This window comes from Callithrix jacchus, chromosome 10, assembly GCF_049354715.1.
Source record: "Callithrix jacchus isolate 240 chromosome 10, calJac240_pri, whole genome shotgun sequence".
NCBI classification, from domain to species: Eukaryota; Metazoa; Chordata; class Mammalia; order Primates; family Cebidae; genus Callithrix; species Callithrix jacchus.
This window is the reverse complement of record NC_133511.1, coordinates 22,372,238-22,398,716: the sequence shown is the minus strand read 5'-3', so window position 1 is coordinate 22,398,716 and position 26,479 is coordinate 22,372,238. Positions and strand designations below refer to the sequence as shown.

General features: G+C 45.8%; 1 protein-coding gene across 5 annotated transcripts in view; it reads right to left on the bottom strand.

Annotated features, from left to right (window-relative positions):
- UBASH3B (ubiquitin associated and SH3 domain containing B) overlaps positions 1-26,479 on the bottom strand; it is a 160,284-nt gene that overhangs the window by 39,797 nt on the left and 94,008 nt on the right. For 3 of the 5 annotated variants that reach the window (XM_035264899.3, XM_002754519.6, XM_035264896.3), the window contains one exon: positions 730-783. In XM_035264899.3, coding sequence (XP_035120790.1) covers positions 730-783 — 54 coding nt within the window. Of the gene's footprint in view, positions 1-725; positions 784-14,522; positions 14,651-26,479 lie in introns of those variants that run through there. The other 2 variants (XM_035264898.3, XM_035264897.3) reach the window with 2 other exon arrangements.

Here is a 26,479-nt window from a genome sequence, read left to right as displayed (position 1 = left end):
AGAAGTGAGCCAACAAGGTGTCGGTTGAGAATAATGGGAGGGAAAAAAGAACTGAGAGACAAATCCACCCTCCATGTGCTCCAAACCTTCAGCACAGCGCAGGGAAGGGTTTTCATTCATGATTTAAAAATCTACGTCTGGAAACTCACACTTTATAACCAACTCTCAGATGCAGCAACTTCTGTCTTCCTTCTTGTCATATTGCCTACTCATCCTACAACTCCCTAAAAAAGTCCTAAAACCACTCTCCAAGAAGCATGCTTGGATCAACTTCAAATCCTTTCCCAATCCACTAGGACCAACCCAGACTGTCTCTCTGGTCAGCCTGTAATTAAACCCAGGTCCCTCCAAAGACAAAGCTCCCAGAATGGCAACCTTCTGGGATCCAGTCTGGGTAGGGATAGCCTGGAAGGTAAGTAGGGTACTTTTCTAAATTGATTTGCCTAATATCCATACACCTAAAGTGAATCTCCAAGTGACTAGATGGGGGCAGATCTTATGAGGGGGGCTCGACCTGGGAATTAGAATTTTCTTTAAACAGCTCCAAGGAGAAACATACCCTGAGGCTAGAGCAGAGGAGGCAACTGACTTGATAAATGAGCTTCATACAGTCTTTTGGCTCCTGTCTCTTCTGGGGTCCATTAGAGAAAGCCTGCACCTCCCCACTCATCCACATGCACTCAGAGTTAATCATACACTATTTTCTCAATTTATTTATCTCATACCAACCAGTCACATGCTGCCTGAACACTTCTTCCTCCCGTGGATGCCAAGGCTTTTTGTCTGAAAGAAGAAATCAAATTTCTATTGTTAGTATTTTTAGCCTCCTCTCAGCCTTGCAGTGGCAAGAGCTGAGCGTGAAGGAGGCGACATTGAAGTTGTTGTTCCACTCACTCCTCTGTGGTGGGGGGCAGACACCTGCCGCAGGTTTTCCCCCAAGGGTCATATCAAGGCATATGGAAGTTAGGACTTGTAATTAATTTCCATGTAATTAGCATCAGATTTGCATGCAGTCTGACAGCCCAGGCAGTCTATTTTCGGCAGTTTCCACATTAGGGTTTTATTTCTGCTTCTCTAAAGGTTGTCGTGTCTTGGTTTTTCCTCCTTCCTCTTCACCCACTCGTTCTTACTGACCCAGATCCCCGACAGAGCAGACTCTTGTTTTCAGCCCCTGTGGCAGAATGTATTAGAAGTGGTGCTGATGGTTTTCTTTTTTCTTTTCTTTTTTTTGAGACTGGGTCTCACTCTGTCACCCAGGCTGGAGTGCAGTGATGTGATTAGGGCTCACTGCAGCCTCGACCTCCTGCACTCAGGCAGTCCTCCTGCCTACGCCTCCCAAGTAGCTGGGACTACAAACACATGCCACCATATTTGGCTCATTTTTTTATTTTTGTAGAGACAGAGTCTCATTATGTTTCCCAGGCTGCTGCTAAATATTATTAAGACATAGGGCTACATGCTCACAAGGACAATTAGTTTGGATCAGTTCACTGCCTCCCACCACCCACTTCCAACCACCACCAGACTGGATCCATCATCTCCGAGTATTTTACAGACATCTTTGGGGACGAGTATCACTGGGTTAAAGGGAATGGCCAGAGCAGTGTAGCTATCATTCCCACTTCTGGAGAAACAACTCAAAGCATGACTAACAGTGGCTAAGTATCCACAGGCTGGTTAGAGCAGTGAGACCCTGTGTACAAGCTTACAAATGGAGCTCTTTTGAAATTATACACCGTTTCCAAGAGTCAGATAGTTCTGAATTCGTATCCAGCTTTGCTATTCATCCATCCTTTCATTCATTCATGCATTCACCCTTACATTTATTTAGCAAACGTCTACTGAATCTCAAGTCTGTTGCCAGCATTGTGCTAGGCTCTAGGATACAGTAATGAACAAGATTTACATTATCCCTGCCCTAAAGGAGTTTTCTGTGGAGTCGGCATGTAAATATTAATTATGCAGATAATTACTTAATTACATTGGTGCTAAGTGTAATAGAGGGAAAGCATAGGGAACATAAGAACATAGGACAGGGAGTTCTAACCTGGTCTGAGCAGCTGGGGAAGGCTGCACTAAGGATGGAACATTTCAAGTGAAATCTGAGGGTGTAGACATATCTGGGTGGGGTGGATGGGCATGTGGTGGTTGCTGAGGTGGAAAACACCTGGTAGATCTATTCTATAGTAAGATGTAAAGATTAAATGAGCCAGTGTAGAGAAGGAGTCTTAGCGTCTGACCTATCATAGGTGATCAATAGGTGCTCTTTCTTGTCCCTTCACACTAAGTTGATTCAGGATCCTTGGGAGGGAGAAGAGATGAGTGGGAATCTGAGTTACACTGACACTCTCTGCAAGCATCCTTTCCCCAACTGGCTGCTAAACCCACCCCCTCCTTCCTTGCCCTACCCTTCTATGGAACAACTAGATGACCGATGCTGTGAGAATCGCAGGGTTGGATTGGAAGGGACCTCAGAGATCCCAACTTCTTCATTTGACACAAGCCAAAAGCCAGGTGGAAAGAAGTGACGAAATATGCTTTAAGCAGCCTGACTGGAGTGATGGCTGAGCAAAGGCTAGTCTCTGTTGTTCTGCTCCACAGAGAGATGGTTTTAAGATAAGTTAAAGACTGTCCCTTCCCCCATGAAAGTCTCTGCACAGATACCAAATGATCAGTATGAGGAAGTCTGCACAGCTAATGAGAACAGCATTGTAAAAGACAAGTTTACTTACAGGGAGACAAAGTTACGGAGAAGCAAGACAGCCCCCTCTGCTCCCCTTGGAACAGCTGGTGCAGAAAAGGCTAGGAGCACAGACACCCACACACGCTCATTCCCACGCTTTGACAAGGTGCTTAGTTGCAGCCTTGTCTGTTTCCTCATGACTTACCAATTGGAGGCCACACATCTTGCTTATTCTCAGTATAGAAGCCATGTACCCACAAAAGAACACAAATCATGACCTTTTAGAGGTTAGAATCTCTGAGGAATTAAAGTCATCAAAAAAGGACCCATTGTTCCAAAAACAACTGGGAAAAGGAAAACTCATTTGTGGCACCAGACAACGTGCTATTTATATAACGAATCCAATTTCTTTTTTTCTACACCCTTCCCCCAATGAAATATATCCGACTGAAATTTAATTTATTTCTTCCGAGGTACTAGGAGTATCCTCTGGAAATGAAAGATCTAATTAAGTTATGGTCTCTCTAACTCAAAAGACAAGTTTTGGAAAGAGTTCAAAGAAAAATTGAAAAAGATAATGAAAGGTTTGGGTGATAAGATGATGATGAAAGGCCAAGGAAATCCAAAGTCTTTGTTCTGAAAAGCCGAGATCTGAGAGGTCCCCGGTTTGGTGGAAGGTTATCGTGTCAGGTGCACATGCTCCCGGGTCGGAGGGGGGGGTCGCCAAAATAAAATAAGCACAAAGCGCTCAAGTTAGCTACCAGGAAGGACGTTCTGGCAACCTGTACTTTAAAGTTTTTATTTTCATTCTTGAAAGCTTCAAGAAAGTTGTTACCTATCTGAAACAGGGGTGTAAAATTCTCCAGGCAGGAGGTTACAGGAGTAAAATCTCATTTTCCCTAAGGTCATGAGCCACACACAAACCTCGCTGGCCCTACACCCACTGCCAGGCTGGCATTGATTTGGGCTAAGCACATTCCCAGAACTCTACCCACAGAAAAGACTGAACATGGGCACGGCAGAACAAGTCTCCCCCTCTCCACTCTGCTGAAGGAAAACTGTTGCCATAGAGCACCCTCCTCCATGGTCCACCCATGGGGCCAATGCCAAGGGCAAGTGGGAGTATGTGGGGTGGACTGCAAACCCCAGACTGAGCCTGCACATCTGCTACCCTCAGAGTGACTCAGGAGTTGGCAGAGAGTTTACTCAGAGACTGTCTGAGACCTTGAGGAGATAAAGGAGGCATATCCTTTTAAACTAAAATGCACCCATTGGATTATAGCAACAAATGACAGCAATCAATGATTTCAATAGCACCTTCCTGGTTAGAAGTGGTGAAATGTGAATTGTTGAAGTTTTAGCATGTGTGAACCTAAATTTGACTTCTGATCCTAGCCCTAACCTTTCCAATAATGTGTAGAGTTCATTTGTAGCAGAATATGAAAAAGAAATAGTGTAAAAACTCTCATGCCAACTAAGGATGGAGAAGAATAGCACAAATAATGGCTAATTAAAAAAAACAGAGGAGCAGAGGTCCTTCCCACAGGGGAGGTGCCAGCAGCCCGACAAAGGCCCTGCAGCCCTGGGGGTTGGGGCGATTCTTCCTACTTTATACCCTCAGCTCCAAGGATTTTTGAATTCAAGGTTGGCCTGGCCGCAGGGTCACAGAGATACCTCTCATGCCCTTGAAGGAGGTTGGCAAGGAAAAATCGCTTTCCCATTAGTCTGCCTGAGACAAAGCAGCATTCCTTCTTTCTGCCTTCCCTCCCTCCTTTTCCTCCTTCTCTCTCTTGCTTTCTTCCTTCCTTCTTTCCCTCCCTCCTCTCCCTCTTTCTTTTCATTCTACTCTCTTTTTTCTTCTCCTCCTAAGGAACTCTTACCAGGAAACTAAATGAAAACCAAAAGCAAAGCCCCTGAATCATCACGGGATGCAAAAAGAGGAGGAAAGCATGGTCCCTACCCATAGAGTTCACAGCCTTAGAGAGAGTCGGACACAAAAGCCAGAGACAATACGTAGGCTAATGGAATGAAAAATATATTCCCTCAAAATAGTAAGACCGATTCAGTTAAGTAGAAGACTAATTTGTTGGGCTTTCTAGTTACTTGGAGCTGTATTAACCTTGGCTTTGATTGCTGGTGGACTCATACTCATGGTGGCAGGCACCGCACCTGTTCCATGCATTGCTTCCCTGTGACCAAGGACTCACTTGTTCTTGTAGGAAATGAGAAGGCACAGGGTCAAGTATGTAATCCTTCAAGTGGATGAAACTCCCTAGGCAACCAAAATTAAATTATATCTCTCCTTCATGTAGCTAAGATGATTTTAAATTTGGAAACATTTAATATTAACTATAATATGTTTAAAAATGTTCTCAACCTCCAGGATACCAGTTGTTAAGTTTTCTACACCTAACAGTTTGAATTCAATTAAAAGATAACCTAATTCATCAGATGCCTCATTCTCCTCCCTCAAAATCAGTTTAAAAGTTGACAATGAGCTAGGTGCAGTGGCTCACACCTGTAATCCCAGCACTTTGGGAGGCTAAGGCAGGCGGATCACCTGAGGTCAGGAGTTCGAGACCAGCCTGGCCAATATGGAGAAACCCCATCTCTAAAAAAATTAAAAAATAAAGTTGGCAATGAACCGGGGGATGGGAAAACTGAAGTCGAAGCCAACTCCTATTTTTCCTGGTTGGAGAGTCCAGCCACACAGTGGTTACTGTTGCCACGAGGAAGATGGAGGTATTCTTCTGAGGTGTATTTGGAAAACAATACTTTTTCATAAAGTGGTTTTAGGTCGAAATACCAGAACCTTTTGTTGCACGCTGTGAATCGCTCAATCAGTGACCAGCATTCTCACAGGATACTCAACAGAGTGCCTGGGGCTGGTGGCCATCTTGAGAACAGAGGGCACACAGGTGACTCTCCACCTCTTTGCTTCTCTAGTAGAAGAAAAATAAGAATAAGGGAATCAATCATGATCAAGGGCCTTTATGTACCAGGCACTTCAGATTTTAAACCTTTATGCTGTGGTTTGCTTGGCCGCTCCAAGTCTTATGTTGGAATTTTTTTTTTTTTTTTTTTTTTAAGAGATGGGGTTTTACCATGTTGGCCAGGTTGGTCTCGAACTCCTGACCTCAAGCAATCCACCCACCTCGGTCTCCTGAAGTGCTGGGATTACAGGCGTGAGCCACCACGCCCAGCCTTATGTTGGAATTTGATCTCCAGTGTTGGAGGTGGGGCCTGGTGGGAGGTGTTTGGATCACAGAGGTGGATTCCTCATGAATGGCCTGGAGTCAGTCTCCTGGGAGTGAGTTCTCACTCTTTGTTTCCACAAGAGCTGGTTGTTGAAAAACACCTGGCAGCTTCTCCCCAGTCTCTCTCCCTTCCTCTCTCCGGATCATGTTTCCTCCCCTTGCCTTCTGTCATAAGTGGAAGCTTCCTGAGGTTCTTGAGAGAACCTCAAGCTGATGCTGGAGTCGTGCTTCTCGTATAGTCTGCAGAACTATGAGCCAAATAAATGTCTTTTTGTTATAGATAACCCAGCCTCAGGTATGGAGCTAATACAAATGGATTAAGCTACCTCATGACAAGCTTATGAAGCCGGTATTGTTAGGAACCTCGATGCACCTGGGTGGCTCTGTCCTGACTGGCCAGCATCCAAGTCATCTCTGGTTGTCCCATAACAGGGGCTGGTTCTAGAGGTTGTGATTAAAAGTCCATAAATCAGTGAAATAAGTATACTGAATTTTGGGAGGATCAAATATTTAATTTTGTTTTGTAAATATATGAGTAAATAGACTGGGTGTGGTAGCTCACAACTATAATCCCAGCATTTTGGGAGGCCAAGGCAGGAGAATTACTTGAGGTCAGGAGTTTGAGACTAGCTTGGCCAACAGAGTGAAACCATGTTTCTACCAAAAATACAAAAATTAGCAGGGCATGGTGATGGGTGCCTGTAGTCCCAGCCACTCGGGAGGCTGAGGCAGGAGAATCGCTTGAACCCAGAGGCAGAGGTTGCAGTAAACTGAGATTGTGCCACTGCACTCCAGCCTGGTGATAGAGTAAGACTCAGTCTCAGAAAGAAAAAAAAAGTACATATATATATAGTCTTGTATGTATGTATATATGTATGTATGTATGTGATGATGACTTGCTACCCAAAATTATATATATATATATATGAGTAAATACATGATTTGGTACCCAAAACTCCTGACCCCAATATGGTATTTGAATCCTCACTCCATCCAGACATTCCTCACGGACACAGCATTTCTGCTTCTCCACAGAGTGCCCTCTTGACAGGAGAGTCACTGGTTATGGTGGTGGGAAGGACACTGTCTATAGCTAGTCACCAAATGAAGCCATCAGGTCTGGGATATCTACTTCTCTGTTCCCTGTACTTTCTCAGTTAAGCAATGTGGCAGCAAGACTGAAGGCTGCTTGAGATTTGTGGAGGAAAAAATCTCTCCCGAGAAGGATGCATGAAGATCATCCCATATAGCGAACTACTCAGAAGGGCTCCCAGGCTACCAGTCATTTTTATACTATTACAGATGAGGAAACTGAGGTTTCAGGCCACACAGCAGGCATGCAAGTCAACATCTACAAGTCAAGAGCCATTTATTCAGCACCTGAGGTCCATGTTTAAGGTCCAAATAAACACAGAGAGATCATTAAGACACTGGCCTTGGGCTGGGCACAATGGCTCGCGCCCATAATACCAGCACTTTGGGAGGCTGAGGCAGGCGGATCACGAGGTCAAGAGATGGAGACCATCCTGGCCAACATAGTGAAACCCCTTCTCTACTAAAGATACAAAAATTAGCCAGGTTTGATAGCATTCGCCTGTAGTCCCAGCTACAGGCAGAGGCAGAGGTTGCAGTGAGCCGAGATCGCACCATTGCACTCCAGCCTTGGCGACAGTGAGACCCCATCTCAAAAAAATAAAAACGCTTACTATCAGAGATTACTATTAATAGAAGTCTGGGCTCTTCTATACCCACAGCTGCGTCTTCTCCAGACTCCTGTCAATAGGACTACTGAGGGGAAGGGGCTGGGGACATGAGTGGGTGGTGGGAGACTAGGAGCACAACTGAGTCTAGAGGTAGGTAAAACATGTCTAATGCACGTCATAGCCAAGCAAAGATGCTTGTTACTATTATCCTATTTTATATCACTTATGCCACTTCTCCTAATTGGCAACTATATCTAAATTCCTGGCAGAAGAAGATAAGGCAGTTCATGATCGCTCTTGACTCATGGAGACCACCATCTCACTTTGAGATGCTTCTCCCCCCACTCATTCTGCTGAGAAGGACCCTGGGTGTCTACAGCGGCTACCCTGCCCCTCTCCTTTTGCTTCTTCCCTTAAGACAGGCAGCCTTCACAGCCTAGTGAAAGGACATCACTCTTCTGCAGTGCACCAGCCGCTCTGGGTGACTAATACAGGAGACTACATACCTCAGATAACGCCTAACCTGCCACAATCTTAAGCTAAGCAGGAAATGATGTGTAGAGTGGCCGCAGGCAATGGCATGGGAAGGAGACTATGTCACATGCAGCTGTGTAAAGGGAGGGTAAAGACAATGGAGCCACAATCACAGCCCAGGAGCAGCCTGGGCTCCAGGTCCAGAACTTAAACATATGTGGGCTCCCAGGCATGAGGCTTCCAAAAGACTTACATGTTGGAGATGGGGGCTAGACACAAAGCATCCAGTAACCCAATGGGCTGAGAGCCAGCGATCCTTCAGGCAGTGGTTGCCAGAGCGGTTAATTAATGATCAACCACTTCTAGTCCGCTGAACTTCTTCCTCCACTGAGGTGGAACTCACCCCTATGAAAAAGCCGTCACTCCTCTTCTGAAGTACCTGCTATGTCCTGTCATGTCTGAGCAAGCAGCCGGACCAACTCTTTCTTACCCTTCACCCTCTAAGTCACTTGGATGAGCTGGAATCCTTGAGTCTCAGGTCAAAGCGAGAGTCCCACTCACCAGCATTGAAGCAGTAAGCCCAGAGCCTTGAGAAGAGTCGCAAGTGCTCGCTCTTCCCTGGAAACTCAGGAGGAAGTGGCCAATAAGCCTTTCTTTAGGCATAATCATGGATCTCTACTCCAGACCCTTGGTGTCTTCCAGGCTGGAATGGGGCTCCTGGACAGAGAGGAAGTGGGTGATATTCAGAATTTCAGTGTCTGCCTCTCTGTCTTAGGGCTTGTGCCCCTGACATCTACCTTAGCTAAATCAGCAGAGGCTTTCCTTCTTATCTTCCAAAGACAAAAGTGAATAAAACTGAACCTAGTCTCTGTGGGTGCAAGTCTAGACATGAAAAAAAAAGAGCTTTTATGACTATAAAACAACAAATCCTGTTAATCTAAAAAGGATAGCTTCCCTCCGCATTTTTTCTATGCATCAGAATGGACTTGCTTTATAGGTTTTAGCTAAATACCCACTCCTCTTGAATTCTACTTTTTTTTCTTTGGTAAAGTTTCAGTTCCACCCCACGCTATAATCAGTATGCTTCCTTTTTCTCTCCTGTTGGCTTAGGCTGGTTCGAGGAATGGAATCTACCCCAAGTGCAGAGCAGAGGCAACCTGCTTCCAGGCACTCCAGTGACCAGGGATGGAAGATGCTGGCAGAGCAGCTAACCTAATTCCTTGAATTCACACACAACAGCACCTCTCATCTACCACTATCTGTTAGCTGATGCTTCAGTTTCTGATAGAGTCACTCTCTCAGCTACTGGTGGCCAATAAGAGCCATGCAATTCAGTCCCACCTTTAATCGTCAGAGACCAAGTGTTGGAGAAGCACTGGAGGAATAGCTAAGAGCTGCATAAGCCGAGGAGGGGAAGCAGTGGGATTTCAGCCAAGCCTTCCAGGCTAAAGTAAAATCAGGGACTGGCCACATGCAGCTGCCTCTAGTAGGTACTTGCAGGAGCTGGAACATGGGTAGGTGTCTTCGTCCCAAAGGAAGTCATTTCTTACTTTGATGCTTTCATTTTTTAATTTTCAAAAAGGAGGTGATTACAAGTCCACAGAAAGATCAACAAAGAAAGGTCTGACATCTATAAAGTGTTCTGAGGTCCTCAAAAGCAACCATAAGTGATCAACAGCGATTCCCTGACTGCAAAGGATCTTAGGACCATCCTGTCCATTCCCCTTCTGGCCTGATGAGACTGTACCTTAGACCATCCTTGACCTTTGAAGGACTTTCTCCTTTTCTCATGGACATTAAGAGTAGGAGATCCAGCAATGTCTCTGGGTTGCCTAATGCCCCTTGCACTCAGGAAGTTTTTCCACGTGTCCAAACTCTTTCCAACGATACTCAAATTCATGTCACCCTTTTCTGCACCTGGTAGAGTTGTTCACTCTTTCTTACATAATCAAAGTATTTATTCTATCACTTTCACACAAGGAAGTCCAGCTACTTTTTATCACCAAGGCCAGTAAAATAGGCTTCCAAAGAGCCTAGGCGGTTCAGTTGCACAATCTCATCTCTGAAGTCGTGCCCCCTCTCCCCTATCCTCCTCCCCATGATACTGAGAGAGGACAGTAGAGAAGCCTGTCAGTAAATATCACCATAATGGCCCTACCCATTTCCTTCAGAGGAAATGAAACTAATGGAGAAAGATATATTGATCATAAAGACTCAATTTCAGAATCAGTCTCCTGGCGGTGAACCCTTTCAGTTAGCTGGAGTTAATGGCTTCTGCTTTCAGCTGTTGTCCAGTTTGAGAGCTGCACATCCCACAATCAATGGGATAGCAGGCCTGCTGGGGACATTACCACTAAGGCCAGCCAAAGGGAAGAAAAATGCTCTGGGCTTTTTTATAAAGCTAATCAGAGAAAGGAAAAAAAAATTTCCTGAGCTATTTGGGGACTTAAGCAGGTCTTCCAACTGAAGGCCGCCAACCTGTGGGGGAGGCCTTTCTCTCCTATCAACAAGACTGTTTTCCAACCCATAAAGAGCCTATTAGGCAGTCCTCCTTAGGGGGTGGTTAGCAGGGAAAATGCTGTTTAGGTTTCCCGATGTTTTTATGTGGCAGGGCCCAGCAGCCCATATAGGAAGCCTTGGTTTGTTCTTGCTAAAAAGGGGCTGGAACTCTGGCCTCTGCTGTTGAGAGGCAGCAGTTTGTAATTGGGAAACCAGCCATTAGACCATGGGTGGTGACATAATAAAATACATTTCTCTTTGCCTCTGTTATGTGTTCCTCTAGCATCTAGACAATGCCTTTCTGCTCCCCGAGATCAATGATTTTTTTCGCAGAGGCACAGGTGGGAGCACATTCTTGGGAGCAAATCTCTCATTAGCTATGGGACCGTGGACAAGTTAATTATCCTAAAACTCACTTTCCCAGTCTCTTAAATGGTGATAATAACTGCCTTACAGGGTAGAATAATGATGAATATCGCATAATGTATTTGAAGAGCTCAGCACAATGTTTGGCATGTATTAGGTACTTAACAGAAACAACCTTTGCACATACCCCTATGCATATTACTAATGAATCTTTGCATTTTCCTGGAATAAATGTCTCTAAATTCCATGCCAATAGAAATATTTCAAGACTGGGAACCAGAAGACCCAGATTCTTTCTCAGCTAAAATAATATACAACCATCTGGAAAGGTCTTAAGGAATGCATAGGATTTAGGGAGAAAGAAAAGCCCCTCAGATAAGGATAAGTAAAGGCGCACAGGTAGAAACCACCCAGGAATGGGTGATGGTGGCAGAGTCTACTGAAGATGACGCACGACGCAGATTGTTGGGAGCCAGGCAGGGGAGTTTAGATTTGATGAAGAAGAGAATGGGGAGTCACTGAGAACTCTCAGCAGGCGTGGAGAAGATGAAAGCAACATTTCCCACTATCTGTTGTCATCTAGGCTGTCAACAGAGGGTGTGCGTTTCTGCTGAGCGGGAGGTATCCTAAGAGAGGAGTGACAGCTCTGAGCTGGTGTCCACAGTCAGGCTCTGGGAGAGGCTGGCCAGGGCTGCCTTCTTTCTCGGAGTTCCTCGGAGTTCCTCAGATCAAGTCACTAGCGCTCTCTCTGAAGCCTTTATTCCCTAATCGGCAGAGTAGTAACATCCCTGCCCATCTGAATACCTCCGGAGGGAGTAAGTTTCAAAAGGTCTCTCAATTGTGTGCAGTGAACTATTATTATTCCCTAGGAAACAGAGGATCAGAAGATTGTCTCTGTCGTACCCAAGGACAACAGCAAGCCAGGGGCACGGTGATCCCAGAATGAGATCACAGATGTTATTAGGTAGGTGCAAAAGTAATTGTGGTTTTTGTCATTGAAAGTAACGGTAAAAACCGGTCAGGCGCGGTGGATCACACCTGTAATCCCAGCACTTTCGGAGGCTGAGGTGGGAGGATCATTTGAGGTCAGGAGTTCGAGACCAGGCTGACCAACATGGTGAAACCCGTCTCTACTAAAAATACAAAAATTAGCTGGGTGTGGTGGCACATGCCTATAATCCCAGGTACTTGGGAAGCTGAGGCAGGAGAATCGCTTGAACCCGGGAGGCAGAGGTTCAGTGAGCCAAGATTGCGCCACTGCACTCCAGCCTGGGGGACAGAGTGAGCTTCTGTCTCAAAAACAAACAAACAAAATAATGGTGAAAACCACACTTAATTTTGCACCAACCTAATAACACTTCACACAGTCACCTACCCTTAATAGAAGCTCAATAAATATGACCATGAGTTATAGTTTTATGACCAACTTCTCTCCAGGACTTTATCATTTCTGCAGGCTTCCACACACTCTTTCTCTGAGAGATACCTGAGGATGGAGTGGAATGTGAGTTAGTTCTCTAGCCGCTCGGTTCCATTTCATGTCTAAGGCGTCAGTCTCTGACTGTCAGTCCAGGAGATTCTGTTCCTGGGTTACAGGTTCTGCAGCGCACCACAGAAATCAGGCATCTGGGAGGAACAGTGTTAGCTGTATGCAGTCTCTGCATTCCTGCAGAGGAAAGTCCAGCTGGTTTGAGGCCAGGGGTGTCCATTGAGTGAAAAGGCCTGTTTCTCTCTGAGGTGCTGTGGAATGGGGAGGCTAACAGTGAACCCCCAGACTCCTCTCAAGGCTGGCAACTGATGGGGAAGTGCTCCCAGGTGTGTACAAGGCGCACGGTGATCGCAGGATGAGACCACAGATGTGATCTATTTTCCTGCTCTATTGCCCAGGCTAGAGTGCAGTGGCACAATTTCAGCTCACTGCAACCTCCACTTCCCAGGTTTAAGCGATTCTCTTGCCTCAGCCTCCTGAGTAGCTGGGACTACAGGCATGCACCACCATGCCTGGCTAATTTTTTTTTTTTTTTAGACAGAGTTTCCTTCTTGATGCCCAGGCTGGAGTGCAATGGTGCGATCTCAGCTCACTACAACCTCTTCCTCCCGGGTTCAGAAAGGCTCTGGAGGAAGACATAGAAAACTGAGAAGGCAGTGACTGCTCCTATGGAGGAAAAGAATGGAGCTTACTTACGAAAACGAGGTGCAACACCAGGGCCATGGTAGTGCTGAAGCTGTTCTTAAGATTTTCATATAATCACGCTCATGAATTCTCATAATAGCCCAGGAAGTGGGTAGGACATCATTATGATTTTTATTTCACACATTAGGAAAAGGAGGTAACAGATTAAAAGATTTGTCCATCTTCATCTCCAGTCATTAATGTAGGAGAGGTGTGACTAGGGCCCTACTCTCCCTTGTCCAGAGCTCTGAGGTACAACTGTCTCAAAAAAAGAAAAAAATTCTTGGTGGATGCTCTGGAAGCTTTCTCTACAGCTGAAATCCCAGGAAGTTCTATCCACCGGTTCCACCATTGGCTAAGCTGCTAAGAAAGGTTACACTCCATTTTCCGAAATGATTTACTACATCTCCTTTTATGGAGTACTTTACATATTATAATAAATGGGACTTTACCAAACATGCCAGGAAGTGAGAGGGGTCCAAAACTCTCCAGCCAACCGTGTGTCTGCTGGCCCAACTATGATCCCCCAGACCAGCCCCACCCCCCCGGCCACATCTTTGCCTTCCTTCTGTGTCTCAGCTCCCAGCACTCAGGGAATCTGGCAACTGAAATTTTGGCACGTGGTAAACACACCCAAGCCCTTGCCAGACAAAGGACCCCCAGGAAGCTTCTCCTCAAAAGGAGGCTGAGTGTTTAAAGAAGGTCTTGTCTTCCCATTGGGCTTCTGAGCACTCAGAACTCTTACCCTTCCTGAGCCCTCCTCTCTCAATGCCTTAGGAGGGAAGGAAACAGGAACCAAAAGGTGATTATTAATTTTATACCATGGATTGAGAATCTACAGCCCATTTGTCTAACACAACACGGCATGAACTATCTAGATTTATCAGGTATATACTGTCTTCATTCATCTGGGCTTCTACAGAAAACTGCTGTAGACTGGGGCGGCTTATGAACAACAGCAATCTATTTCTCACAGTTTTGGAGGCTATGAGACCAAGCTCAGGGCTCCAGCATGACTCAGTTCTGGGGAGGGCCCCCTTCCAGGTTGCAGACTTCCAACTTCCTATAGCTTCACGGTGAAAAAGGGGAGGGAGCTCTTTTACAAGGGTACTATCCACCTCCTGAAACAACACCTTGGAGGTAAGGATTTCAGCATATGAATTTTGGGGGGACACAATTATTATAATCGCAATGCAAATACTAACAACTAATGATCAACCAGCAATTACCACTAATCAGCACCGATGACTGTACAAGGCAGCCACACCCACAGAATCTTCACGCAACAAACCTGTCCCCACCCTCAAAAATCATCCACCTCTGCATGCTGCTAAAATCAGTGATGATCCCCACTCCGCCGTGCTCACCTATTCACCAAACCAGCATCGACTCCATGAATAGTCCTCATAATAAAGCTCCGCAGATGTCAATACTCGCCCCTCATGTCTCAGGATACTCCTCAGGAGCCATCACCGTAGTATAGCCATAAACGACCATCATACCACCCAAATAAATAAAAAAGACTATCAGCTCCATGAAAACCCCACCAAAATTCAACACAATACCACAACCCACGGCACCACTGATAATTAGCCAGTCTATAATAATTAGTTCCGTCCATTACATCTACAGTAACATGCTCAGTACTGAATTGGGGCACCCCTGGGTGTGACAGTAAGCGTATGTGGGTGTAGGCAAAGATATGTAGGTTCCGATTTTAGGATTGGATGATAGTATATACATTAAGATATGATATTTAGGACATAATGCTCACAGAATTTCAGGCCTTGGAGACTTAAGATCACTTAATTCAATCCTCTCATGTAACAGATGAGGAACTGAGACTCACAGAGGCAAGTGATTTGATGAGGACAGGAAGCCAGGTCTCCTAACTCCCCAGATTGTGCTCTTTGCACGTTCCCATGCTGCGTCTGTCTTTTTCACTTAGACTGTGCTTCTTAATCTCCTTTGGCTCCAGTGCAACCTCCTTGGTCCAGGGCTAATTTGCTGAGAGACTTCAGGACACTCTTCTTAGGGAGCAGCCTAAGAGATGACCCCTCAACTTGCCTTTGGCTCTCCAGTAGGGTCACTGCTTGGGAGATGGGTGGTTCCTATTCAGAACTTAGCCATCCTTTCCTGGGGTCTAACTTCCTCCTTTGACTTCCTCCACAGTGGCTGCCCCCAGGGCCTACCACAGCCTTTGAGAGAAGCTATCAAATGCGAAAGAGGCAGAAATGGCCCCTTCCCTGGAATTTAGGAACCAGACACTGGAAATAAATGGGGTGTAGAGGGGATGAGGCAGGAAAAAAGGCAACGTGAGAAGGACTGCGTATGTCGCACTGTGCTAGGCACATTTGCTTATGTAGCAACATTTTGTTTAATCCTCGGGGCAGGCCTTAAAGTCAATTTTTAAAGACCAGGAACCTGAGGCTTAAAGAAAGAGGCAGTATTAAGCTTAACGTGAATAAGAATCCAATTCAATTTACTGGCTCTAATTATCAAGACGTAGTCAGTTTCACATTTCCGGAGTACAAAGAGGACTTGATTCAGCTCTAGGTAACTCTCCACAGTTTTCAAGGCCAAACACTCTTGTGAATTTTCCTTATAGTTCATTCTTATTGCCACACTCAAATGCTACCCCTGAATACAGTCAGCCTTGATTCCTGTTAGGCCAACACGTGTTACTGCTTATGCCTAAATTGGGACGGATTCGTTCCGTCCTAATTAATGGACCCTCTTCCATAACCAGCTCATTAATTGCCCAGGAACTCCTGCATTCAGTGTCCTCTGTGGTAATGGGGGAGGAACACTGCAATGTTTAGGTACAAAAGACGCCTATAATTAGCTCCAAGCCCCAGGAATCAATCAGTTAATCAGTGAACACAAAAAGGAAGCAGATTATAATTAATTACCTATGTTTACACCAGGGTTATCTTTAGCCATTTTCTTTTTTAACTAAATAGATACCTCATATTTTTTTTTTTTTTTTTTTTTTAGTAGAGATGGGGTTTCACCATGTTGGCCAGGATGGTCTCAATCTCTTGACTTCGTGATCCACCCACCTTGGCCTCCCAAAGTGCTGGGATTACAGGCATGAACCACCGCGACCGGCCGATACCCAATCTTAAAATTATAGGACCTCAGGCCTGAGTTGATAAAGCCTATGCTGACTTCTGTCCCCAGTTCAGAGGAGGTCCTAAATGAGTCACTTCTCCCCTGCCTTGCTTCCTCCTTGCTGATATGGCCTCCCTCCTGGGGTGGGAGGGAGAGAGAAGCAGCTCAGGGTTGAGAGTCACTTTAGTACAATACCAGAGCAGAGAGCATGCCTTTCTCTGCAGAGCCAAACCTGATCCTCACTTTCCTTAAAATAAAAGAAAATGTTCAGCTCCTTTCCACAGAAAGCTATAAGCCAAAAGGCCAACGGTTTTGTGGGTAACCGGAGCCTTCTGCATGGATGAGGTGGGAAACTGAGGCTCTGAGAGACAGGAGTGGAGCTGCACATGCTTGTGCTCATGTATTAAACTGAACTCCTGGTGACACGCAATATGAGAATGATGGTGAGTATTAGCTTTCACTAAATATGCTTAAGAGCTCTGAGGCGTCATTGAAACCCACACAGAGATTATTCAGCGTTGAACCATGAGAAGGGAGAACCATGTAGTCTGACTTCTCCATTGCAAGGTGGAGGGAACCAAGGCTTAGAGAGAATAATGGCTTCTTTAAGGTCATAGTGACTTGGTGCAGAGCTTACCTGAGAACCAAAACTTACATTTGTGAGTCCTTGTCAATTGCCCATTCCACCACTCCAATCTGTGCCTTCTTTCCACTCTGCCCCCACTTTTTTTTTTTTTTTGAGATGAAGTCTTGCTCTGTTGCCCAGGCTGGAGTGCAGTGATGCAATAATCTCGACTCACTGTTAACTCCACCTCCCAGGTTCAAGCAAGTCTCCTGCCTCAGTCTCCCAAGTAGTTGGGACTACAGACGCGTGCCACCATGCCCAGCTGATTTTTGTATTTTTAGTAGAGATGGAGTTTCACTATGTTGGCCAGGCTGGGTTTCCATTGCTTTTGACTGACTGTTGTGCAGCACAGGGGGAAAGCCCGAGCTGGTGGTATATCCAGGGGTCTAGTACTGGCTCTGTCACTAATGGTATGACCTTGGGCAAGTCTTCCAACCTTCCAGGGATCATGAAAAATGAAAAGGGGCTTACATGGATCTCAAGGGCCCCTTCCAGCTCTGACAGCCTATGAGTTTCTGTGTGCTGTGGATTCTCTTCTTTTTCTATCCACCAGAGGGAGGAAGTTGGGCTGTTTCCTTAACCTTAGATCACAATGAGTGGCTGGGGTGTGGGCTGATCATGAAGAACAGCCTTCAGGGACTGAGGGGTTCATGGAGAATCCTCAGTGGGAACCAACGCCAGATACCAAAGCAGGAATCACACTCACAATACTCAGTGCAACATAAAGCAGCCATTTCAAACTCCAGCACCCTCTCCAGGTGGCAGCCTCAAGTCTCATGTGTTCATTCCAGCTTGAAGATACCAGACACTGTCTCTCCAAGCCTCTCATACACGGCCTGACCAACCAGATGTTCTCCCGGATGCAACACAGGTTGGGATCCTCCAGTTAATATTCTGTGCTCACTAGTAAAGACCCCAAAAGAATGATTCTTCAAGAAAATGAGGTACCAATTTTAGCTTATCAGAAAGACAGTTTCCTTGAGAAGACAGAGGCCAAAACGTCCATCTTCACTTCTGGAATGGTAGTGATAAGCCAGAAAGGCAGGCTCCCTTCTTCCTAGGAAAAGACTCATTTCCCCTGTAATTTGTCTTTGTTAGCAATTGAGGGTAACCTTTGGAGTTCCCCTCAGTATTGACTGTAAAACCATTCCATTAGACGTGCGCTGGCCAAAATGGTAACCACTAGCCACAGGCTGAATAAAACGGAACCGTCCGTTCCGCATCCCGCTGGCCATGTTTCAGGTACTAGTGGCTACCGTGTCAGGCAGTGCAGATATGAAACCTCCCCACTGTCACCGAACATTCAGCTGGACATTGCTGCACTAGGAGTTTCACAAGGGCAGGCATCTGATTTGTTGAATGCAGTTATGGAATTCATGGACAGGCAGTTTGGATAGGGCAGGGAATACCGTAGTATTGATGAAGGCATGTTAATCATTCAAAATTATGCAGCAGGTTTCTTTGAAGAAATTCAGGGTTTTTTTTCTTTTTTTCTGTTTCTTTTCTTGAGATGGAGTCTCGCTCTATTGCCGAGGCTGGAGTGCAGTGGCACAATCTCGGCTAACTGTAACCTCTGCCTCCTGGGTTCAAGCCATTCTTCTGCTTCAGCCTCCCGAGTAGCTGGTACTACAGGCATGCGCTACTACACCTAGCTAATTTTTGTGTTTTTGGTAGAGATGGGGTTTCACCATGTTGGCGAAGCTGGTCTTGAACTCCTGACCTCAGGTGATCTGCCTACCTCAGCCTCCCAAAGTGCTGGGATTACTGGTGTGAGCCACTGCACCTCACCAGAAACTCAGAGGTTTTTTCTGGTGTTCATACTTGAAGATGATTTTTGAGCATCCCTTTGTATTTTCCTAGGCTGAGTACTGTCAGGAATATGAAAAACAACAACAATAAGAGAAGAGGCAGTTGAATGTATTGGAAGGAACAGAGGATTGAGAAAGAAAAGACCCAGATTCTAGCACAGGTTCCAATTGGAAGCGCAGTGGGGATAAGTCCATTAGCCCCTTTGAATCTCAATCTCTTCGGTCTGTAAAATGAGAGTAATCATACTATCCTCAAGGGTTGGTTGTTTGTATTAATGACATGAACATATAACAGAACATACTGGAAACTATCAAGAGTTAGATGTTTGTGTTATTGACCTTGACCTCAAGTCACTTTCAAGTCCCACTGCCATAATCCTTGAGAATATTTTGCTGCCTCTTTCAACTGCTCTCCCTGCCTTGGGATCATACTTCAATCCATCGTGCATACCTCCAAGAAAACAATTCCGTTAAAATACCACTAAGATCATGTGCCAATGTTGCAAAGACTAAAATGACTCCCTGCTGCCTGTAAGATCAAGACCAAACTCCTTCTGGGATTTGCTGCTGCAATGTGCCCTGTTTGCTTAGGAAGCTGCTATTTCATTTTGCAGGAACTTCCTGAGGCAAGAAGCCTTATTCCTGTTGCAAGTGTGACCCAGGTTCTACCCATGCTTTTCCTTCTGTCTCTGCATATTGCACCTGCTCCCTTGAGCTCACCATCTCTAACCCAAGCCCACTACAACCCTGCCATTCTTTTTTTTTTTTTTTTGCCTCCGTTACCTAAAGCATCTGAGTCTCAACCCCTGCTATTCTTTTTTTTTGAGACGGAGTTTCGCTCTTGTTACCCAGGCTGGAGTGCAATGGTGCGATCTCGGCTCACCACAACCTCCGCCTCCTGGGTTCAGGCAATTCTCCTGCCTCAGCCTCCTGAGTAGCTGGGATTACAGGCGCACGCCACCATGCCCAGCTAATTTTTTGTATTTTTAGTGGAGACGGAGTTTCACCATGATGACCAGGATGGTCTCGATCTCTTGACCTCGTGATCCACCAGCCTCGGCCTCCCAAAGTGCTGGGATTATAGGCATGAGCCACCATGCCCGGCCTATCCCTGCTATTCTTAATGCCCACCTGGCCTTGCACATTACAACATGTTCTCCTATGTGGACTTTTTCTCTGATTGTTTTATGTGTCTTATCTCTTCAATAGCACTGGACAGCACTCAAAGAGAGTGTGCTTAGGCAATGCTTGGCATCTCAAGGGTACCAAGGGATGGAGAGGGATGGGGAAGGATGTGTTGACCTTGAAGGCCTGGGGTTAGATGGGGCCAGATAGATAAGGACAGCAAGGCAAGACGGGAAGAAAATTTGGTTTGAAAAGACCGTTTAGCTTTATACAGGTGGAGCATACTATTCCTTCAATGAAACCCCTATTTTAGTATAAAAATTTCAAATACCTTGTGTTTATTAAGTTATAATAATTAATTTTCCCTTTTTTTTTTTTAATTGAGATGGAGTTTTCGCTCTTGTTACCCAGGCTGGAGTGAAGTGGCGTGATCTCGGCTCACTGCAACTTCCACCTCCCAGATCTAAGTAATTCTTCTGCCTCAGCCTCCCGAGTAGCTGGGACTATAGGCTTGCACCACCATGCCCAGCTAACTTTTATATTTTTAGTAGAGACGGGGTTTCACCATGTTGGCAAGGCTGGTCTCGAACTCCTGACCTCGTGATCCACCCGCAGCGGCCTCTCAAAGTGCTGGGAATACAGGAGTGAGCCACTGCGCCTGGCCAAATTTTCCCATTTTTTATACTTTAGGTTTATATAATTCCAGCCCAATCAAAAGGACATAGAGTTTTAGTTACTTGTGGCTCTACTTTGGAGACCTGACTCCTTTTGGGTGTAGCAATTGGTCTCACCCTAGATCAAACCTCCATGACTCCATAATTCATCTAGAGGTTTCTCTCGCTGGAGAAGGCTAATGGGGCTAACCTGAGATACAATGATGGATGTGATATGGAGCATGGTTTCCCAAAACCGGTGTTCTAACGAATAGTGGAGCATTATGATCAGACAAGATTCTCTCGGAAAACAAGCCAGGCCCCCAGGCCAGTGCAGAAGGCCTGGGTGTGTGGCTTCAGACTCCATCTCCTTCATAATAAACACCATCTTCCCAGGGGAGAACAGGCTGCAGCCAGGCAGCACTGCTTGCGTGAGGCCTCAGCCAGCACAACGGTTCTGGCCGAGTATAAACAGAACACCCGATTAAAACACCTAATTACAGGGTAGGCTGAAGCCAGGAGGTGGGCTCTGTTGGTGGCCCTGAAGCCAGCTGCTGGCCAAGCTGCCAGCATCTCCCTGACAAGCCACAACCAATCTCAGACTGGAATGAGCCTCCAGTGGACAGATGACAACAGAGCTGGGAGGGCAGAGAAGGAGTGTGACACACCTCACTGCTTCTTTAGCTCCTAGGGCGTGGACAGCATTCTCCCAAGGAGCATACAGGAGGCTTCTGGGAAGACACTCCTCAGTGCAAGAGAACTGGAATTTCACATTTTAGGGACTCGATTGTCTCATCCACAGAGTGGCATCATATCTAATGTTTCAATTATGATGAGATAAATGCTGCCAGGTGTAACTTAAAAGCTCTTTTTTGTTGGCCACAGCACTGCAATAGATTATGCACGTTCCCAAAACACGAGAGGCCAGGAAGCGTTGTTAACAACATGGCCCCAAACCCAGGCACGTGGTCCAGTTCCCGCTGCCTACCTGCAGGTGCGCACCCCACTCGTCAGGCACTGAAATGCTGATGTTTGCTCAACTCTACCCCAATTATCACACTGTCAGTGTTCAATGCACCTTTCTCAGGGATAATGATAATAAAATGAGTTTCTGTATCTTTCTGCCAAGGATCTCAAAGCCTGTTCATATGAGTACCTGTTTCTCCAACCTTCCTAAGAGGTTGACAAGAGGAGCAAGCATGTGAGTCTTCCTGGTGGAGAATGAGGGGGCTCTATATTCAAGTGATGTGTCCCCAGCTTCCCTACTGTGACAGAACTAGAGCTTGAACTAGGATCTTAAAATGCAAACAGTCGGGACTGTCACTCTGGGCTTGCTAGGTTAGCCTTCAATGCATTGCTAAAAATGGACTCCGGAGATGCAGAATGGATATTAACCACCATCAGGTGCAAGGCAGACAGTGTCTGGATTCTTAGCTTCTCCAGATTCATTTCATGAGGCTCCTTTGGAAAGAATTCTTTTTCCCTTTCTCTTTAGGATGGATAGGATTTGGCTCCTTACCTCACGGAGAGTAAAATAATTAGTCACTGGCCCTTAACACACATAATACTAGTGTGCCAGTCACACATAATACTAGTTTAGGTCAAAATCAGAACAACATTCTGTGGGGGTAACTGAGGGTACGCTGTAACTGTGAGTGTGGGAAACACCTTGTCCCTCCCAACCAGCCTGAGCAATATGCCAGAAGTAAAGAAGAAAGGTGGGGACCCTGCAACTGAGCCCCATCTCAACAGTGGGAGGCCGATGGTGATGAGCTGTTCCCTAGCCCAGGCAGCATCAGCCTGAGGAACAGGAGTTGCACTCAGAAACACTGAATATGGGGTCACAGGATCTGACTTGGCTCTGCTATTCATTAGCTGGGACTTGAAGAAAACTCTTTGGGCATTGGTATCTCATGTACAAAAGTGGATTAAGAAGGAGTACTTTAGCCAGGAGCAGTGGCTCACTCCTGTAATCCCAGCACTTTGGGAGACCGAAACCAGTGTATCACTTGAGGCCAGGCGTTCAAGACCACCCTGGCCAACATGGCAAAACCCCATCTCTACTAAAAATACAAAAATTAGCCAAGTGTGGTGATGTTTGCCTGTAATTCCAGCTAATTCAGAAGCTGAGGCACACAAGTAGATTGAGCCCAGAAGCTGCAGTGAGCCGAGACTGCACCACTGCATTCCAGCCTGAGGGACAGAGCGAGACTTTATCTCAAAAATAAAATAAAATAAAGAATGATTACCTCCCAAATATCAATTACTTGGTTAGAGTTAGAAGACAGTGTGGTGCAGTGGTCAGACCCATGGACTTAAGAGATGCACAGTCCTGGCTGGGTGCAGTGGCTCACGCCTGTAATCCCAGCACTTTGGGAGGCCGAGGCGGGTGGATCACTCGAGGTCAGGAATTCAAGACCAGCCTGGCTAACATAGTGAAACCCCGTCTCTACTAAAAATACAAAAATTAGCCAGGCATGGTGGTGGGTGCCTGTAGTCCCAGCTACTCAGGAGGCTGAAGCAGGGACAATTGCTTGAACCCACAAGGAGGAGATCACAGTGAGCCGAGATCCCACCATTGCACTCCAGCCTGGGCGACAGAGGGAGGGTCTGTCTCAAAAAAAAAAAGATGCAAGTCCTGGATTTGAATCACGTTCCATTGCTCACTAGTTGTGCGGCCCTTGAACAATTCACTAAACAGAGCTAACCTTCAGCTTCTCATCTGACAATAGAGAATGGTAACAGTACAGAGAGGGTTGTTTGAAGGTTTTTACCGACTCAATGCCTGGTGCACGGTGGGTACCCAGTAAACCTTCTTTGTTAATATTACAGATGTAAGATGCAAAGCACAATGCAAATGCAAACAATTGTGATTATTTTCTAGGCTTTAGGCAAGTGTTGCCAATACATGAAGTGCTTTGCAAATGCATAATAAGTCTGCTAATTATGGCATCCATAGAAGCAGCTTCACTCTGGAATGCAGCTCCGAGATTAGTATCATTTGCAGTAACTACATTCCAGGCTGCCAGCCCCACAAATTAGACACCAACTAAAGACATGCAGTACATGATTCAGCTGTATCTCAGGGGAGGGCTTCTGATGACAGCCAACGCCACAAGGGATCTGATCTGAGTACTTCCAATGTGTCAGCAGGAGGCTCTTCCTCTCACAGCGATGATACACATACTGCTATGTAGAGTATGGGGTGCGCAGTGTGCTGGGGCCTCTCCAGGGCCAGGAGGCACACAGCTGTCCTGGACTGTCTTGGTCATGAAAACATTCTCCATGTAGGCACAGCTAAAGTTGAGGGTTCTCACAAAGGTGATGAGTTCTTTAAAAAATCAAAATTAATAAGAAAAAAAATGAGGGTTCTCTTTCCTTCCGTGTACTCTTGCTGACATCCTAGAGACCTGGTAAGTGGCAAATCAGTACTAAACACAGGTGCATGCAAGAGACCTGGGGACTGCAACACAGTTTGGGGCTGGCAGCTTAGCGTTCAGTGGGAAGCAGGCAGGCCTTGCATTTAGCCTCTTGTCACTGCGATCCTTGGATGGAGCCTTGCAGAGCTCTTGTGGCTTATGCCGGGTTCACAGTCTGCTGCAGGCAGGGAGAAAATTGAAGTATTCAAAGAATCAAGGAGAAGATAAAAATGTCCAGAAATGCTTTGTGATAATAAACTGCATAAACTTAAATTCTTCAGCCCAATGTAAAGGAAGCAAACTGAGATTCAATGGCATTTAACCACAGGCTGTTTTCCATTTCCACCGAGGGAAAAGCAAGCGAGGAAGAGAATTCTCCGAGTGCACAGGGAGCTGGTATGGCACGTACCCGTCTATGGGGCAGCTGGGATGAAACCAGACTGGAGGTATGTTGATCGTTACTGAAGCTGGATGAAGATAATGGGGGTTCCTTTCACCACCCTCTCTGCTTTTGTGAATGTTTGATAATATCCATGACGTTAAAACAATGAAAGAAAGGCAGCAGCTGCTACTCAGCTCCCACCTATGACTGACGGCCAGAATGACAGTCTGGAGTTGTCCATAATTATTCTTTTGGAATGACGGATTTCATCAGTTTTGAACCACTGTGAAGTCGCTCCACCTTTTCTCATTCGCCACAGTGTGTTTCTTCCAGCACAAGGGAGGCATTCTTGCTCTCCTTTTGCAGGATCAGGGGACTCAGTGTGCAGATCTTTGTCCCAGATAATGATTTCATAGCTGCTGCTACTTAGGAGCTAATCAGGTGTCACTGGTATACTAAGCTCTTTACCTGCATCGTGTCATTTACCGTCACAGCAGTCAGCTCATTATTATCCGTGTTACACAAATGAGGAAACAGAGGCTTTGGAAGGTTAAATAGCTTACTCAAGGCCATATATGGATCTTAGGTGGCAGAGGCAGGATTTGAACCCTGGCGGTTTGACTAGCGTTGTTCTCCAGGTCTGTGCTATGAAGCTTGCTTAAACTTTGGCATCCTTCCTTTGTACTTTCCAGACTGAACAGCTCTAATATTTTAATTGTGTCTATAGAAATAAAGCTTTCCAAAAAGAAAGAAAGAAAGAAAGCTTTCAGAAGCTTAAAGACCTCGGCTGAGCATGGTGGCTCATGCCTGTAATCCCAGCACTTTGGGAGGCTAAGGCAGGTGGATCACAGGTCAGGAGTTTAACACCAGCCTGACCAACATGGTGAAACCCTGTCTCTACTAAAAATACAAAGAATTCACTGGTCATTAGAGAAATGCAAATCAAAATCACATTGAGATATCACCTCACACCAGTTAGAATAGCGATCATTAAAAAATCTGGAGACAACAGATGCTGAAGAGGATTTGGAGAAAGAGGAACACTTTTATGCTGTTGGTGGGAGTGTAAATTCATTCAACCATTGTGGGAGACAGTGTGGCGATTCCTCAAGGATCTAGAAATAAAAATTCCATTTGACCCAGCAATCCCATTACTGGGTATATACCCAAAGGATTATAAATCATTCAGTTATAAAGACACATGCACATGTGTGCTTACTGCAGTGCTGTTCACAATAGCAAAGACTTGAAACCAACCCAATTGCCCATCAATGATAGACTGGAAAAAGAAGATGTGGCATATATACACCATGGAATACTATGCAGCCATAAAAAAGGAAGAGTTCATGTTCTTTGCAGGGACATGGATGAAACTGGAAACCATCATTCTCAGTAAACTGACAAAAGAACAGAAAACCAAACACCACATGTTCTCTCTTATAAGTGGGTGTTGAACAATGAGAACACATGGACACAAGGAGGGTAACATCATACACTGGGGCCTGTCTGTGGGTGAGGGGGTTAGGGGAGGGATAGCGGGGAGTGGGGGGATTGGAGAGGGATAACATTCGGAGAATTACGTAATGTAGATGATGGGCTGATGGGGGCAGCAAACCACCAAGGCACATGTATACCTCTGTAACAAACCTGCACATTCTGCACATGTACCCCAAAACTTAAAGTATAATAAAAAATATAATGAATTAGCCGGGCCTGGTGGTGTACGCCTGTAATCCCAGCTACTGTGGAGGCTGAGGCAGGAGAATCGCTTCAACCAGGAGGCAGAGGTTGTGGTGAGCAGAGATCATGCCATTGCACTCCACCCTGGGCGACAGAGCAAAACTCCATCTCAAAAGAAAAAGACCTTCTCCACCCTTGACTTTGTTTCCTAATGTGCAGGAACTAAACCACTCAGCATCACTCCAGCTGCAGATACTATTGTTTATAATATGTTATCCTGCTTCATTCTCACAGCAGTCCCAACGGGGGCTCAGGCAAGTCAGATAACTCCAAGGTCACAGAGCCATGGCCCAGCCCAGACTCCCTAGGACTCTGGTGCACTTTTCTCCCCTCCTGTCTAATGCTGCCTTGAGGTCCTGAGCTCAGCACAGTCCCCACATGGTGCCTTACATGCACAGTAAGAGAATGGCATTCCCCAAGCTCACTGGCTGCTGTCACCAGGACAATTCCACTCCACT